The 18,588-nt window shown below is 36.1% G+C and overlaps 1 protein-coding gene and 1 pseudogene across 1 annotated transcript; one reads left to right on the forward strand and one right to left on the reverse strand.

Moving 5' to 3' along the window:
- Positions 1 to 1,991: 1,991 nt before the first annotated feature.
- Positions 1,992 to 3,410, reverse strand: LOC113273756 (peroxidase N1-like). Its single transcript, XM_026523377.1, has 3 exons — positions 2,911 to 3,410; positions 2,664 to 2,826; positions 1,992 to 2,544 (listed from the first exon to the last, which is right to left on the reverse strand). Exons 1-3 carry the CDS (start codon positions 3,322 to 3,324, stop codon positions 2,123 to 2,125), a joined length of 999 nt encoding a protein of 332 aa, XP_026379162.1. The 5' UTR covers positions 3,325 to 3,410; the 3' UTR covers positions 1,992 to 2,122.
- Positions 3,411 to 8,260: 4,850 nt separating this feature from the next.
- LOC113272374 lies at positions 8,261 to 12,913 on the forward strand (annotated as a pseudogene).
- The last annotated feature ends 5,675 nt before the right edge of the window (positions 12,914 to 18,588 follow it).

Consider the following 18,588-nt stretch of genomic DNA (forward strand, 5'->3'; position numbering starts at 1 on the left):
AGCATCGAAATTTGAGGAAGATGAAATTGGAAACTGAGCAGTGATGATGGGGAGTTTGAAAACGGAATTGTGGGATTATAAGAATCAAAAATCAGTTTTGAGTTGTGTTTACGATTTTTATCCTTGTAAATTGCGAGTTGGTGTTTACGATTTTTATCCTTGTAAATTGTAATTTGTCACAAATTAGCTTAATTAAGTTTTAATTAAACAAGCCGGGCTAACCCGTGAACCCGCAAGCTTTACCCGTTACGGGCGCGGGTTGAAGACATGACCACCCGTGAAGAATATCAACCCGCAGGTTTTGGCCCGTGTAAACCCGTACCCATGTGACCCGTAACAAGCCAGCCCCGGCCCGCCCGTTTGCCAGCTCTAGTACGAACTCTTCTTGCGGTTGCTGCAATAAACAACTGGGAGTTAGTTCAGATGGATGTACACAATGCGTTTCTTCATGAGGATTTAAATGAAGAAGTCTATATGCGACTTCCTCCTGGTTTCAGTAATGGATTATCTGGCAAAGTCTGTAGACTTCGTAAGTCTTTGTATGGTTTATGCCAGGCTCCCTGGTGTTGGTATGCTAAGCTAGCAACTGCTTTGCATACATATGGTTTTTCTACCAGTGCTTCTGATCACTCATTATTTCTTTATCGCCATGGAAATATTATCATGTATATTCTTGTGTATGTGGATGATCTTGTTATTGTTGGTAACAACACAGCTGCTATTTGCGAATTTCAGGAATATCTAGGCAGATGTTTTCATATGAAGAATTTGGGGAAATTAAAATATTTTCTTGGCATTGAGGTAGCTAGAAGTTCCAAAGGAATTTTCCTTTGTCAGCGCAAATATGCTCTAGATATCTTGACAGAAACAGGCCTTCTCGGTTCAAAACCAGCTAATATTCCCATGGAAGAAAATCATCGGCTGGCTCTTGCATCAGACTCACCTATGCCTGATCCTGCTCGTTATAGAAGGCTGGTGGGGAGACTGATTTATCTCAATCTTACACGGCCGGATCTGTGTTACTCTGTCCATATTCTTTCCCAGTTTCTGCAACATCCAACTCAATCACATTGGGATGCTGCACTTCGAGTTGTGCGCTATTTGAAATCTAGCCCGGGGAAAGGTATTTTACTTCGTGCTGATTCCAAGTTAGTTCTTGACGCTTATTGTGATGCAGATTGGGCTATCTGTCCACTTAGTCGACGTTCACTCACGGCTCACTTTATCTTTCTCGGGGGTTCTCCTATATCTTGGAAAACGAAGAAACAGACCACAGTTTCTCGTTCCTCAGCCGAAGCAGAATATCGTGCTTTGGCTTCCACAACTTGTGAAATTATATGGTTAAAAGGATTATTACGGAATTTTGGTATAGGACATACAAAACCAGTTTCGATTCATTGTGATAGTCAAGCTGTGTTGCATATTGCTAATAATCTTGTCTTTCATGAACGAACGAAGCATATCGAGATTGACTGTCACTTTGTGCGTGACGAAATACTTCGAGGTACTATCCGTCCATCTTATATTCATACTACCTCTCAACTAGCTGATATTCTGACTAAAGCCTTGGGTCGTCAGCAGTTTCAAAATCTTCTTCTCAAGATGGGCATTTCGACTCTTCATGCTCCAACTTGAGGGGGGTATTGGGTATATTCTTGTATATTTGTATATATTCACTTACTTGTTTTGAGAAGATATTCACCTCTTTTAGAATATCTTTTAAAATATTTTTGTAACCCTAACTCCTTTATATAGGAGTCATTGTTATCAATGATCAGACAATTGAATTATTCTTCTCGTCTTGTTTTGAGTTATCTTGTCTTGTCTTAGGTTATAGAAACCTTCAAAATAGACCTGAAAAGCGTCGAACAAAAGTTTGTGGAAGGTTTAGAGTTCCAAATGAGGGAGAGTAGCATTTTTCTCGATCAGAAATAGTATTGCCGTGTGTTTTACCATTCACAATTCGTCAAAACGTGTAATATGAATTTTAACACAAACTTTTATAGAACTTCACAATTCGATTACATTTTTATTACTTACACTTGACAAATAATTTTGGTACGCTTTAATGCATATCTCTTATTGTAAACATAAAACGGAGCCAAGTTAAACTCAATGACTCTTAATTAATGGCAGAACAAATTCTTCGGATCTCGCCTTGTGCGCCAGTTTTCACTTGAATATTACTCATTTTCACCATAGACCGACCGAACTCCACATTGAATACCAATCCGCTCAAGCCTCTAAATGGACCTGAAAAGCGTCGAACAAAAGTTTGTGTGGTTGTATCATTCCATAACTTCTGATCAGATTCTAGAACTCCTCTTCCGTTCCTCAAGTTTGTGTAGTAACTTTGGTCGAATCTGGTTTCGCTACCAGTATCCATTGCTACACGTATAGATCCATCGCCGTTGTCAGGACAAAGATTTCGTAAGGCAGTAAGAAACGATGGGTTGATTGTCGGGTCGGCAGCTCCAGTTCCATTGAAATTGTATAATCTGTATCGGAAGGTAAAACAAGATGCTGTCCCAATTGTATGGGCACCTAATAGAACAACAATATATTACTGAATTAGTAGCTTATAAATGCATAACGACTCCGTAAAAAATCATTTCGCAACAGAAAATTATAGTTGCTACATACATATAGCCATATATTCTTACCAACTAAACTAACGAGATCTTGAATATTAAGTCCTTTATCATCAAACTTCTCTATTTGAATTTCAATAGAGTCTGTAAAAGCAGGTAGATTATCAGTATCTGATGCTAATGATACCCGACCGTCTAGCCGACCTGTTGGTACTGACCATCTTGCACCTCCACTCTGCATTAGGAAAAAACGGTTTATTAATTGATCTTTATGTTTCTAAATCATCTGTTGAACAATGAGGTTGAGAAATATTGTTACCACGACAACAGAGTCGCGAGCAGCAATGGCAAGAATATCAGCACAAGAAACGACGCCAGGGCAAGCAGCTTCAAGCTGTGTTTTTGCATCATCAATAACTTCATAACCTCTCAATAGAAGATTAGGGGCAGCAGTCTTTTCTGTGGAAGTTCCATTAATAAGGATAGATGCATCGCATCCTTCAACGAAACAATCATGAAAATGCATTCTAAGCAAACCAGGAGCAATGGTAGGATCTGATTGAAAATGGGTATTGACTGTTGCTCGAATGATTGCTTCAGCTCTTGGACAAGAACTCGAGTAAAATCCTACTCGGGTTTGTGCTTCAACGGAAATGATGTTACTGTTCAACATCATGAAAATGTTCACCAAAATATAAAGGAGAGCAACAGAAGTGTGTGTATAATATGCCATTACTATACGATGTGTGAATCCCCAAACTGAGATAAACAGATGAAGGGAGAAGATCTAAATGGCGAGTTAAGAGAGTTTACGAGTTCTAGGCCTCTAAAGGTATGGATATGAAGTATTAGGAGGCATGGAGTGCAATATATAGGGATGTGCTTCAGCAGAAAGTTGGTAAGAACTTAAAAGTAAGTTAAGACGGCTGAGTTGACATCAAAGGAATAATCAAACGCTCACATGAGAAATCGAGGGAGGAGGAGAAATTTCAAAGTTTGATTTGTATGCAAGAGCTAGGGGGTGTAAACTGTGAAGTGCGCATTTTATAGCACAACATGCTAAAAGTATATTACCGGTAACATTCTAAAACAGTAGCGAAATAGTAAATTCACTTGCATGTTTTATATTTTAGTTCGAGACTACGAAATTAATATCGAAATGTAAACTCCAAACATTTTGTATAAATTTTTTTTAAGATGAAATACATTTAATAGTTAAGAAAAAGAAATTAACAGATGTCCCAATCAATAAACACGTTTGCTTACCATCTATTCTATTTGAAATATCTACTGAAAGAAAATTGTTGATCAAAAAAGCTGGCAACAGTTTAACAAGTTGACAATAATATGCATCACTTAGAGTGCCGTAGGACATAACTCAATCCAAGTACATACATAATAAAGGGTTGAAAATTGAAAGTGATCAGCTCTTTCTCCTGTTTCGGCTACACGAAATTCAGGTTAGCTGCAAATTTCGGGTTTTATACATTATTTATAGTTCATCTACCGATAATGAACCGTAGTAGTACGTACTCAAGTAATCTTGAAGCTGGACTATATATTGTATTGTGAACATCTTTGCTAACGGTAATTCCATTAAGACAGACAAGGTAAAAAATGTTTAGTCTTATTATTAATGTCGTTGAAGATTAGTTATCCATTTTATATTTTTTTGAACTCATGTTCGTGGAAACATTCATTCGCATCATGCAATAAATTTTTCGATCATTTGTAAAAGAAACTGAGCAGAATGAGGATTCAAACAGATAGCCTTGAAAAGTATTTTTCATTGACCCGTCTGTCAATAGTCATCTAAATTAAAAATCTAATTTAAAAAGTGCTAAGCATTTATTATATGCATCCTCATCAACAATGAATGTCTAGTTATGGTGCACTTCTGTTGAGGGAGCGTGGTTTAGAGCAGGTGGTGATGTTTGCCCTCCCGTTATGGAGGCACAGTAGCCCTTGACTACATTTGGGTAAGCAGGGTTGAAACGTATTCCTCTTCCCCATCCCCAAACCGATGAGAAAACAGCCGGCAAGCAAGTTTCACTGAGGTCAATGATAGCTTTGCAACATGCTGGACCTAGTCGAAGCTGAAATGTATATAGGAAATTCAAGATCTCAGCTTTGCAACCTTCGATATCAGCAAGAGTTGACCAACACTTTCCGATCTCTGGATTGTATGGACCTGGTAGTAGTGGTGGAAACAACCCAGAAATCTGAATTTTATCTTGTTGTGCGGGAGCTAGAGATTGGGATTCAGCTGCGGCAATTGCGACTGAGGTGGTTGGTGGTTCCACAGACGCGGGTTTAGGTGCTCCTAGATGAACATGTGGTGGTGGCGGTGGAGACGTTTGAACAACAAATGGAGCTGGTGGTGATGTTGCCCCTGCAATGATGGACGCACAATATCCTTTGATTACATTTGGGTAAGTAGGGTTGAAAGGTATTCCTCTTCCCCATCCCCAACCCCATGCGAAAACGGCCGGCAAGCAAGTTTCACTGAGGTCAGTGATAGCTTTGCAACATGTAGGACCTAGTCGAAGCTGAAACGTAAATAGGAAATTCAAGATCTCAGATTTACAACCTTCAATATCAACAAGAGTTGACCAACATTTTTCGGTATCCGGATTGTATGGACCTGGTAGTAGTGGTGGAAACAGCCCAGGAATCTGAACTGTATCCAGTTGGGTTGGTGCTAGAGGTTGGAATTCGGCTGTGCCCATTGTAACAGCTGATGCGACCATGAGTAGTACCAGAATGGAGAACTGTTTTACCTTCTTAGCCAACATCTCTTCAAAGTTCAAACTCTTCATTCTTACTGTTTATATGTTACTATTGTGCACTGCTGGAAGTACTTATATAGAGTTCGAGGCATGGTGAAACTGTTCTACTCTTCAATTGCAGCTTTAATGTTGAGGATTCATGACCATCAGTTTTCTTATTCACTTCCAGTTCAGTAATTTTTTCTGTAACATTCAAGCTGTTAATAAGATCGAGTGAATGCAATAACGGAATTACGCGAAGGGAGAATTAGGTGGAGACCCAAAAAAAAAATATTCTCATTGTCAAGCCCACAATTAATTTTAGGTATCATGACACCCATAATTATTTCCGTGACACTCATAATTATATGAAATCATTAAAAATGTATGCATGACGGATTATGCATCCGCATGACGGGTTATGCATCGGGGGTATAATTGGCAACGTAACTTGGATATAACATATCTAAAAATTCGCGCCTTGGAATTTTATAAATTTTATATCGTTGGAAATCTTTTTAAGAGAGCTACGCAACGAGTACAAATAAGAATATAAAATTTTTGTTTTTCACAAAAAAATCGGAGGTGATCATCATTTTATGCAAAATTTTCGAAAACTTGATACATAAATATTATGCAGCCACAAAAAAAGATGCATAACACATTCTGCAGACGCATAACGAATTATGCAACCATTTTCTCCACTGCATAACAAATTATGCATTTGGATAACAAAGTTATGCATTTATAACAAGTTATCTAACCATTGTTTTGGTTGATTTTAGTGCGTACATAAAAAAGATTGATGCATAATGCAGTATGCATCCATATTTACGAATTCATATCAGGTTATGCATCTATTTTCTCGATGCATAAAAGATTGTGCAACAATTTTCTCGATGTCGAACGCATTATACAATCATATTTTCGGATGCATAACAGGTTATGCATCCATTTTCTCGAATGCATAACATGTTATGCAGATATTATTATAAGTGCATAACGTGTTATGCAACCTTTTTTTTTTTGGTTTCAATACTAACAAAAAGTAGCTGCATAACGTGTTATGCAACCATTCTCTGTACTGCATAACAAGTTATGCAAAAAAAAGGTTGCATAACTTGTCATCCACCTACAATAATAGTTGCATTACGTGTTATGCAACCATTTTCGAGACTGCATAACAAATTATGCAACATATTTTTTTAGATGCATAACACCTGCAGCACAACTTTTTGTCGATCTCCAACCACTGTTAACAGCATCTCAACTTCCTTCCCAACATCTTCCAGCATTAAGACCATAACTAACCGACTAACCAATTCAATCAAATTAATCAAAACTCCCTCTAATCCAAATTCTAAGTACGTTCATACAAGATTTAAACATAAGCAACATTTTATCCATATGAACAATTACAACATTCGGTAAGCAAATACAGAATTAAACAAACATGTTATGTATGGGGACTCTGCCATCCCGTTTAATCAACATACACAACATAATAATTGGTTGGTTTCATTTTAGAAAAGATAATTATGTCATGAGAACACAAGCCAATAAACGATTCTTCAATATACGTATGCATAGTGTTCTTACGACCTTACCTTGTGTTATTGTTGACCCCCATTCTTCAATAACTGGTCGGTCATGCTTTTTCTCGAACACTTGATGTACGTCACTGACAATGGAGAGGAACTGCACATCAATTCCAACAACAACCGAAATATATAGACGCATCAAAATCATCACAGCAACAATCTTCTTCTCTTATTTTCTAAAAAGTTCCCCCTAAACCTCCAATTACGACTACATCTTGTATGGACTTGATACATTCCACTGTCAAAACCCGTGAAAACTCCCTTGTTTAGCATAATTAATTTCACCAATTTTGCTGGCCATAGGTGAAACCAATTGAACCAGCACATTCGAATTTCTTCTTCAATTAGTTGTAACGCTCACGGAGCTAATACCAGCGAATCCCAATTTAAGACCATAACTAAACGACTAACCAATTCAGCCAATATAAATCTCCACTTCCTTGACCAAACTTCAAAATACAGATTCACACTAAAACCCATGATTCAAACAATCAATAACCCATGATTCAATTCCATAGCATCAACGCAACACCTTTCTTCACCTAATTGATTTGTTCTCAAAATTCAAACCCAATCAAGACACCACCGTAATGATTTTCCCATCTGATTCTTCATCTTTTCCTCCTCAATCTCAATCACTACCACCCAATCTCCATTACCACCACCACCATTACCAGACGAAGTCAGAAAAAATAGTTTAGAGGAGAGGAAGGGGGAGGCGCAGTGATAATGGGATACGAGAGATTGAAGGTTAAAAGAACAGAAAAGACCGAAACCTAATTTTAGAAATTCTGGGTGTGAGAGATATTTACCTTAGAAAATGCGCGCGCGCCTGAGAATTTCTGAACGTGGGTTTCAAAGTGGGAAGAATATGTAAAATGGGTCTCCCTGTAGTTTTCACTTACGCTAATACACTTTTGGTAACCAACAAAACCCGGACCAGTTTGTCAAGAGCATGACACCGTGATGAGTTAACTCAGCTATTAAAGACCTTTCTGAATCCTGTACCGTTTCTTATTTCTGGTACTGTACGTGTCAAAAAGTCAGAACCTCTTCGATGCCATAAATTACCTTCTCTTTCTCGTTGCTTCAATCAAAAATCGGAGCTAAAGAGAATATCTCAGAAACCCTAATTATACATATTTTTAAGAATTCAGCATCCCCAGTTTACAAAATCTAAGGAAACAGAAGCTTCCAGTCAAGATTCTTCTGTAATAATCCAACAATAAATATCTCATTTTGAAGATGTAGATTCTTCTGTAATAATCCAACAACAAAAATCTCATTTTGTATGATTTGACCTTCTCGTTCTTATGAGAAGCTTGATAAAACTGATTCAAACCCAACAGATGACCCATTTGATTTGCTTGCAGATGTTGATGCTACTGTTATGGATGAGCTCATGGATTGCTTTCACAAGTAAGGGTCTTCTTCTTTTTTTCAGTTTTTTTTTTTGTTTGGAAGAGTCGGACTTGAACTACTATGAGAACCAGTCATAGTTGAAATCACATTTCTGCGAATTGTAGGATACTGAATTACTCAATTTCTGCGAATTGGGAACTCTAAAGTTCAAATGCTTGTAGTTAGCTTCTTTTTGGTTAAAGTTTAGAATTGCTCCTTGTCATTTGTTTTAGTGATATGTTTTTGATGAATTAGGATCTAGTAATTCCAGCACAGGCCAAATTCTAATCTCATCGATCAATGTTTCGTTGTGTATGGTTTTCAATTTCTTCTTCTCCAATTATTCTTCCTAGCCAACAAATCTTCATTTGTCCCGACAGAGGAAGAAGAAGAACATCCAATAATTGTTGAAGTTTGAGAGTTTGATTTTTGAATCTTGAGATTTGTTTTAAAAAACATGTGATATGTTGTTTATTGCTTATTGTTTTATTCATTTGGTCATTACTTTTAAGACTGTTAGAAATATAAGTTCATCAAACCAATAGAAGATAACCAAATATCCGTGTAAGAAGTTTTACATGGAATACCAACTTGGTTTAAAGCTGTCTTTCATCTTCTATCACTACTTTTAGACTGATAATGCCTGGCAATATGAAAATCTGGACTCACCGAATGGAATCTGTGGACTGAAGTTTGATGACTACTACTTTTAATTGTTGTATCTTTCATTTACATTTTGCTGCAATGAGGAAATATATGAACTAGTTCTGAAATTGGGTGTTGTTCAGTGACTTCAGAAATAATCGAGGACACATGCATTGCTGTGACAAAAGTTAGGTTAGGCAGATTACTACACCTTCGTTTTTCGAGACTCGTCGAAGTTTCTACTATACTATGGAAAAAGTTCGACTAATTAGCGGTTAGCCTGCAACACTGGTAAGGATATTGTGCCTCTGTTGCAGAATAGATGATAATAGTCGTTGAGTACAGGAAGTTTTCTAAATTTTTGCGCCCTACTCTGTTCAAGTAGGATCTAGTTATTCCAGCTTGAGGAAACGTACCAATAATGGTGGTAGTCAAGTAGTGGAAAGTAATTTTGACGCCTTATTGTTGATTGATAAGAATAGTAGTAGGTCATAACATTGGCAGATTACAGGAGTTGTGGCTTTATCAGGTACATACCAATAACCCTTGAGCGTGTTGGATAACTAGACATGTATCTTATTAGTAGGCTGGTTGGGTCATAGAGTGGTTAGAATTTTTGATACAGAACCGTCACTATCAACAGAATACTGTCATTTGAGAGATATGCTGCAAAAATTTCTAAAGAAGTAAGTATTGGGTAAATTATAAATTACGAATACGTTGTCTTTGTAAAGAGTCACAAGAGTATTTGTTCTCTAACTTAGGTTCTAGGGAAGTAGTAGAGAAGGAGAAATATCAAGGGTTTGAACTTTGAACATACAGTACAGCGGTTTCCTTTGCTGAGTTCAATTAACTGGCTAATGTCTTAGTGCATTTTCTCCTTTATGGAGCAGGTTATGGTATTTTTGCTAAGATAGAAAGTTTTGTTTCTTTCAGTTTTTTTTGTTTGGAAAGTGTCAGACTTGAACTACTATGAGAGTCAGTCATCTAGCCATCTCTATTTCATATTGGATTTGTTCCTCTAGAATGAATGTGTTACAGTTCTGACTCAGTAGGAAGAGAATTTTATACTGATTGCATGTGTTTTAAGATTGCTCATTACGAAACAAACAAACAGGTATATGGGATATTGTTAGTTAGACCTTGGCTCCTCTGAGAGGGCAATGAATGGATTGAAGCTTATTTCAGCTTATTTAGCTGGGAAATTTGGGTATATGTAGTTCGGTGATGTTTATTCTATCCAATTAGTTCGTATCTGTGAGTCTCATATGTATGGTTGTGTTGCAGAGTTCAGCTAATATCAGATGTTGATATCGAAAATGTGAGTGAGAATTTTCTTGCTGGTAACGTTTTGGTAAGAACCTATCTACATCCTCTGACTCGAAAGGAGAACCTGAGGCTTCAGCTCTTGGCTGGGGTGCTGGTGTTGACAAAGCCGGTCAGTCATCTACAGAAGGGAATAGTTCTGGGTGGCAATGGTACAAAGATCCCAGATTGGATAGTCTTGGTTTTATGGGAATTTTTCATTCAAATACAATGGTAAGTTTTACTAGTGGGTTATTTCTAAAGCAACAATGATATTTTTATCACTGTAAAAGTGGGGTAACCAGAGCACATATGCATAATGATCTTCCGCAGTATATTTGATGTTTGTATATTTTCATATTGAGATTCGGAAATATGTTTTACTATATGCAGCACCATTGGTTGAGGCAAACAAAGAAACTGGTGAACTAAATTACCTTCAACGGAGAGTAGAGAAGGGAGTGGCAGAGGGCTCAACTGAGATTCCTACAGGTGTCACTTTCATGATTCTCTTCAGAGTTGGGATATGTGGACAACTCTTTTTCTTTTTCTTTTTTTAATTTTGACACGGCACGCGGGGTTAAGGAGACCCCAACCAAACTAAAAAGTTACAAGAGAAAGCAAAAAACCAACAAAACAAAGATCTAAAGAAAAGGAAAACCCAAGACACACAAGCGTATTTCTAGACTTACTACACCCTGTAATACACCCTTCCAGTTTTGTCATCTTCAATAATCTTCTTAAGAGCAGGAGAGAACTGCTCAATGGCTAACCTGTGTAGGTGGGTTAGAAAGGCGAAAGTATCAGCTGATGTTTTTATGTGAATATTATATCTGTGATAGACCATTGTTCCATAACACTAGCCCATTCAAAATCTTAACCCTACTTTTCTTGTTTGATAGTCTGTAGATAAAATTTTGTGTCTGCCAGGTTATTCTCTTGGTAAAGAAATAATCTTTTATAGTAATGTTTTTCTTAATTGGTTATATGAACCCAAAGAATGTGTTAAAAATAATTGTCAATAGATCTTTACTCATTCCATTATGTGTGAAGTTTTAAACAGAATTTCCATTCATCATTAATGTTTGTTAAAATTTTATAAGCTGCTTTTAAATATTATAACATAGATGCACTGAAACTTTGAAGTTTGAACTGGTTCGATTGGCCTGGACTTCACTTACCAGCTACCACTTGAATCTACTAATTGTCTTTGTTAATTTAGTCTCAGTTATCGCCTATGGCCGGATATCATTCCTATCTTTTAATTATTTTGTTACATAAAATGCTCATGGCCTGTTTTGGAATATGTACTTGTGGAACCAAATTTATTTATTTGCATTGAAAAACGGAGCAGACTTCTTTTGTTCTCTTGGCAGCTTAAGTTGCCATTCTATGTCATCTGAGATCTGGCATGAACACAAAACAGACTAACAGAGCATTCATAAAATTGCTACATTAGTCCTCAAAAATAGAGACAGAGTTTTTTACAATAATCTTCATTAACTATAAATGTTCCTTTCTTTTCTTCAGATTTCAATGCAGGAATGCAACAGTTTAATCTTGATTTCTGATTCTTCCTTTCTCAGGTGAGGCAATTCCACTTGAGTGCATTCTTGCTGGTTGAATGCTATAAGCTTTGACAGAGGATGCCATGTCGGGGAGGAGTCAGTTTTTTGTACTCATCACCATGGTGTCATTCGAAAACGCCTGCTTCCTTCAAAATTTCTCAACAAAAGCAGAAATGGTGACGTTTACTTCCTTCTTTTCTTTAAAGAGTCCGTTTTTGGTTTTTGACACTATTAGCATGTTAAAGATAGACTCGCATAGAATATGTACTTTGTTTTGGCAATTTGCAATGAGCATGCAACATTAAAGATGGTTATTTTCACACTATGCGATCCTATACGATCTCACATCATGTTAGTAACTGATATGAATATAATCACACATCAACTTTGTTAGATATTTGGAAGGGATCGTTCAAAATAGCATATTACATGCTTCCCCAAAGATTGCCAAACCCATATGAATGGAATTTGTGGTCGTCTAGGTTTTCACACGTTCTTTTTTGTATGTGGTTCAGAAGTAGTGCAGAAGGTAGCTCCAGTCAGAAGTAGTGGGAGCTTCATCTTTATAAGAAAGTTGGGACTGTTACAACTGCACTTGGGTCTCGTGGTATGGGTCTATTGAAGCTAGAAGAAGCCTTTGAAGGATCAGGTTTCTCGAGTATCAAAGGGCAAGATGATGTAAAGATCGAAGTTATTCAACCAGATTGGTGGCCTTCTGAATGGTTTCCAGGTCATTAACACGATTCAGTTCCTTACAGAGGGAAAGGGAGACCAGTCAGTCTCTCTGCATCAAATTAAATTTAATGTAATTCTACCCATTTTTGTAGTTGATCAAAATAAGAAGAGAAACCTATTTTGTATGCAAGGCTACTCATTAACTCCAAACCAAACAAAAGCCTTTCTCCAGTAGCAAGTACTAGGTAGGTTGGAGATTATCTCATAATGTATAACATAGTTTTTACGCCGGCTTGTCAAGCCTTGCACAACCCACACTACTGTGGGCACAAAAAAACAAACAACTGCAGGCCTTTTTTTCTGGATAAAAAATATTTCTTTTTTCTTTTGCCCTTTGCATTGAAATTTGAAAGCCTACGAAGCTTTGATTCGAAATCACTGTGTGGATTCCTTACAGCAAGAAAATAGACTGTTACGATATTGATATTTTACCTACCCAAGTACAAATTTTTGGGATCATTTGTTTATGTATTGTGCTTTTTCTAGACCTGCTTGGTTTGGGTTCTATCCTCAAGCCCTACATGCTCAATCTAATTTTTCAGTAACTTACTAAATGATCGGATGTTAAGTTACTAAATCATTCCCGGATATGCAAGTTATTTACATATTATACTCACTCAATGATTAATTCATTTCTAAATTTTGTCCCACTGATTAATGATCTATTTCATTAAGCAAAGGGGTATTTCTAAAACTTCAATTGTAATTGATTATTGTTAGTATAGGAAAAATATTTATAATTTGATAGCCGTGTTTAAATTCGTTGTGTAGGTGTTTTAAAATATTTTTTAATGGTATAAAGTTTATGAATATTCGCGATATAATTTGAGATTATAAATTATTTCTAAATTTTACTAATTATAATGCATAAGCGTATAATTGTAAAAAAAAAAAACTTAGTAATACTCATATCTCCTCCTTATGACATGTTATATTTGTTTGTCTTATAAGTAGCATCTATCAACAAAATTTGATGAAAGCATCGAGGATATTATGGATGTTACTACTGGTTTGAGCGACTATGAAGTTGTCTTCTTGGCTGCTTTAGTTGGTTTGAATAAAGAAGATAAACGCAAAGTGATTGATCATTTAGCTGAGTACATGGCACCTGGGTCATTACTAATGTTGAGGAGTGCTCATGGTGCTCGTGGGTTTCTATACCCAATTATAAAGCTTAGTGATTTACCAGGTTTCGAGGTTCTTGCTGTTTTTCATCCAACTAGATTTTGTGTCCGGGCGCAAATTTGGTCCACCAATTCAATTTATCATTGTCTCTTTCATCACTGCCTCTTTCTTTATTTTTTTATTTGGTAAAGCTCGGCGCTTCACCTCTCCCCTCCCACTTTGATTCGTAAAGCTCGGCTTCGCCTCGCCCAGTCCCGATATGATTTGTAAAGCTCCACTTCGCCTCGTTCAGTGATAACAAATTAACTTTACCTTATATGTCTTTCCAAAAGACTTCATTTTCATCAAGAATAGCTTGCACTGATGGCTAGACTCCTACACATCCAATATAGTTTCAACTTATAGAAATGACAATAGATCAAGATTAATAATCTGGTTTTCTCTTGACTTTATTTATCAACTCCACTTAGTTCTAATTCAGTTTTCCATGAGAACACGTCTTCATTCAGATTCAACTTGAACTACCTAACTCAAAAGTAAATGATGTCGTCTCCATCTGGAAGAATAAACTAAGCCATCTTTTAACCCTCAATTCAGTACCCAACCAAACACTCATTCCTATCGAAGTTGTGGTCTTGTCTCTTTTCATCTCCCTACGCTAAGATATGCATTTTGTTTATGTTAGTAACGGGAAGGATATTACTGTTAAGATACGCATTTTCTTTATGTTAGTAACAGGAAGGAAGGAAAGCAAACACACTAATGAAACAATTAAATCATAAGCTTAACAATCAAATAAAAAAAGAAGAAAATTATTAAATATCCCAAAAAAAAATATTCAAAAGGTTCATAGTAATTCAGAGTACCACAAAATGCAGATACAAAATCAACTAAACTTCTAAAGGTTCTGAACATTAATAAGTATACTACGAAAGTATTTCTGAAAATGAACCATATTATCCGTCTTGTTGCTTCAATTGTTTTTTGGATGTTGTGCATCTTTGGAGTGCCACATCTGGTTTTCTATGGATGAAGTCCGGAGTTCTCAAATTTACTCCGAAGAATTTCACTGATTGGCCCCGTGACTTGTTTATTGTCATTGAGATCATATTTGTGAGTGATATTCTTGGGATGAGAACTGCAATTGTCCCTGTTTGTCTCCGGTATTATTGCATCATTTAAATTTTCTCCACAGAGTCCATCACGTGTTGCTATATTGCGTGGCATCAAATCTGGAAATCTCACCTTTACTTGCAAGTTAAATGGTGGCAAATCCATTGGATTCAATGCATTTAACCTTTCATCTCATATTCCCCGTCGATACATTCTCCAAATCCTAGGCCACCTTATCTGCGACTGCGACTATGTAAGAGCGATGGGATCCTCGGTACATCTTTAGATTTACATCATTTTTGCAGCGATGTCCTCGTTCCTCGACGAAAGGATAGTTCTCACTGTCAAAGAATTCTCCGTAGGAATGTTATATCCCTCTATACCTGGATAGATTTTGTTATGAGGTCGCTAAGATTGGCTCACTTATACATCGTCTGGGGTACTTCTATTTTTGGTTATGGATCCGTTCCCACCTGTGCACACCTAAAAATAATGGAAATGAAAGTTACGTATGAAGAAAAGCCTTGTACGATCTACAATTTAATTATGAATATTAATTCGCAGTTTAACTTATACCCATGCATGTGTCATCCCAAATAATCAGTGAGCACTAAGTCAAGAAAGTTTTAAAAAAAAAAAAAAAGCTCCAAAAAACAATTTAGTCCAAGAATTCATACCTGGCACATCAAAAGACTGAGGGAAATTAATTTTGACATAAGAATTTACGAAAGATAGTTTTAGTAAACACATAGCTACATTAATACAAATCTAGGATTTCCTAACTCTTTTAGTATGAACAAACTCATGAACAGTATGAACAAACTCATTTTTATCTAGTAGCTATATGTTTTATCACTTGGACATGAGGGTATAAAAATTAGTTACAGTCTTTATGTTTTCTTCTGTAGCAGTCCTTTACCTGTTGTCCTAATATGTTCAGTGGTCCAAGAACGTTTAAAACATATTGAAATAGATTTGCAGGTGCTTCACCTTCATTTATTTCCTAATCACATGCATACGCAAAGTGAAAAGATTGAAAACCTTAAAATCTGTTAATTTTAATGAAGGGAATATGGTGTGTGAAAGAGTGACCTGCATTAGGAGTCTCTATGGTGAAGTATGACATAAGATCTGTTGGATGCTGCATTAGGAGTCTCTATGGTGAAGTATGACATAAGATCTGTTGGATGGCTGCAATCCTTCTTTTCGCATCACTGAGCTAAGTCTCAATTACACCTTCTACTTATGATAAAAAAATTGTTTGATGCGTCTAATCAGAAAAGAGGGTCGGAAATTTGATTGAGTTCAGTATGCTAATCAAAATCTGCATCGAAATAGAATGTAAGAACATGTAACACCAATGCTTTGGATTCGCATACGATAAGACAATCAAGAAAGCATTAGATATGGAAATAGATCAACAAACCTTCGGAAATCGGTTAGTTACCCGCTAAGGTATAAAGGTAGTATAACATGAAATGAGATTGATTCGCTACAGAGGAAGATACGAATGCAAAATCAAAATAAAACATAAAAGGAGCAAACCCTATTCTTTCTCTGTATGATCGGATTTGATAATCCATAACTATACAATCAAAAACCAAAAATCATGTTTATACAAATATGAAATCAAAAATAAAAAAATATATATTATGAATAACAAATTATTAAAACCCATATCTAAGGATTCAAAGAAGAATTAATCCTAACCTCTGGAGTTGAAAATGGGGAACATTCAGGAAGAAAAACAAAGGGTTAGACTTAGGCTTTACCTAGGCCCCCCACCATTAGGGTCTATTTTGTTTCATCTTCTTTTTCTATCTTCGTAGTGAATCATTTAGTTATCGAGTGCTTCTACGCTCGTTAGAGGCTCTATTTTTCCGTCTTCGTAGTGAACGATCAAAATCAACTGTAGCATTAACTAAATCAATCAAAAGGTACGCTAGAAACTATCAATATCGAATAATCCATGTCGGATGTATAAGAAACAAAGGTCATACTTACATGCAGTTTGTAATACTTCTCAATCTTGTCCAACAGACAACATTCAATTGTTTATCAAGAGCAAAGATCGTACCTGCAAAATAAAATATGGGTTAGGGTTTATTGATTATACTTATTATGGATTCAGAGAAACGAAAAGATAAAAATAAAAGGGTTAGGGATAACCAAGAGAAAATATTGTACCTGCAAAATAAAACATGGGTTAGGGTTTATTGATTTTATCTGCAAAACAAAACATGGGTTAAGGTTTATTGATTCATAGAAACGAACAGACAGAAAAGAAAAAAAAAAGGTTAGGGTTTACCAAGAGCAAAGATTAGACCTGCAAAATAAAATAAGGGTTAGAGTTTATTGATTTTACCTGCAAAACAAAACATGGTTTAACGTTTATCGATTCAGAGAAACGAAAAGAGACAGGAAAAAAACAACTTAGGGTTTACCAAGAGCGAAGATTGTACCTGTAAAATAAAACTTGAGTTAAGAGAGAACGCCTTCTCCTATTACCTTAGCATTTGTTCGCAAAGGTGGATGATGTAGCACTCGTCATTCACCATTGGTGTTTAGGTGATTAATCACACCCAAACTATAAGAATTAACCTGCTAGATACAATCTCCCAAAAGGTTGATCTTGAGTTTGCATCCTACCATATTTGATCTTTTGTTAGGCTGATATCATATAGAAATTTAAACATATTGAATATTACAATGCAAGTAAGGTCAAGATGGGGGGTGTACCTTAGGTTCTCCATCGTCAGTTCTCGTCTGTGGCCAGATAATCCAGTGACTGAGGCTTACTCCATAATCCTTCCGCGTAACAAAGATAATCCAGGTCCCAGCAAATTAAAAAATCGTGTATACGATAGGACCAATATGTATGACAATCTAGTAACAATTTTCAACATCAAGTGGAAGCACTCTGACTGGAATAGCTACACAAAAATTACATGTTGTGTAATGAACAAAGGAAGAAATGAATCAATATTCTATCAACATATATGTGAAATATATGCATTTTAGCCAAGCCTTTGCTCTTAGTAATGAAATGGTTGATAATTTTCAGTCGGTAACTCCACCATCCTTTTTACAGTTAGGATAGATCAAGACCCCGTCGAACTCAGTCAAATGCATAACAATGAGTTCCTATAAAGACAAAAAATAAACACTGAAGATGGCCAAAATGAAGCAAGTATTCAAGATTAACTGGACCGGTTGACGAAAACCTCAAGACTTAAATTTCTCAGTTCTCCAACCCGACATTTACCTGGAACTGGAAACATGTATATATATTCTCAAGTAATAATCGTAAACACTAAAATGATGATAAATGTCCAATCTCAACACATGAAAAGAAAATAGGCCGATACTCGTCTAAATGGAGCCAAATTAAGTAGGAATGTCTATATTCAAATTCAAATTCAAAATTTCAAGAGTCAATAGGTGTACTTTGGTTCATAATTTGAATACCTAGAAAATCTAATACAATATCAAAGTACTTCAATCTTATAACCCGTGTTTCAATGACTAAACAAAAGAACCCATTAAACAAAAGAACATGTAGCTTATTGATTCAAAAGTCCTGATGTTTATTAAGGCCACCTCATTAGACCCCATCTATGAATTATAAAAAACAAATACAACAATATTATGAGATAGCTTATCTAATTAAATTAAGAGAACCCATAACTGCATATTAGAATCATTGAAACAGAAAGCTAATTATACTAAAAATCAT

This window comes from Papaver somniferum, chromosome 4 (assembly GCF_003573695.1).
Source record: "Papaver somniferum cultivar HN1 chromosome 4, ASM357369v1, whole genome shotgun sequence".
Taxonomy (NCBI): domain Eukaryota; kingdom Viridiplantae; phylum Streptophyta; class Magnoliopsida; order Ranunculales; family Papaveraceae; genus Papaver; species Papaver somniferum.

Coding starts and splice junctions, on each gene's coding strand:
- LOC113273756 (XM_026523377.1), bottom strand. CDS start 3,324: ATGGCATATTATACACACACTTCTGTTGCTCTCCTTTATATTTTGGTG. Junction 2,827..2,910: donor CTCGCGACTCTGTTGTCGTG/GTAACAATATTT, acceptor TTCCTAATGCAG/AGTGGAGGTGCAAGATGGTC. Junction 2,545..2,663: donor AGATCTCGTTAGTTTAGTTG/GTAAGAATATAT, acceptor TTGTTCTATTAG/GTGCCCATACAATTGGGACA.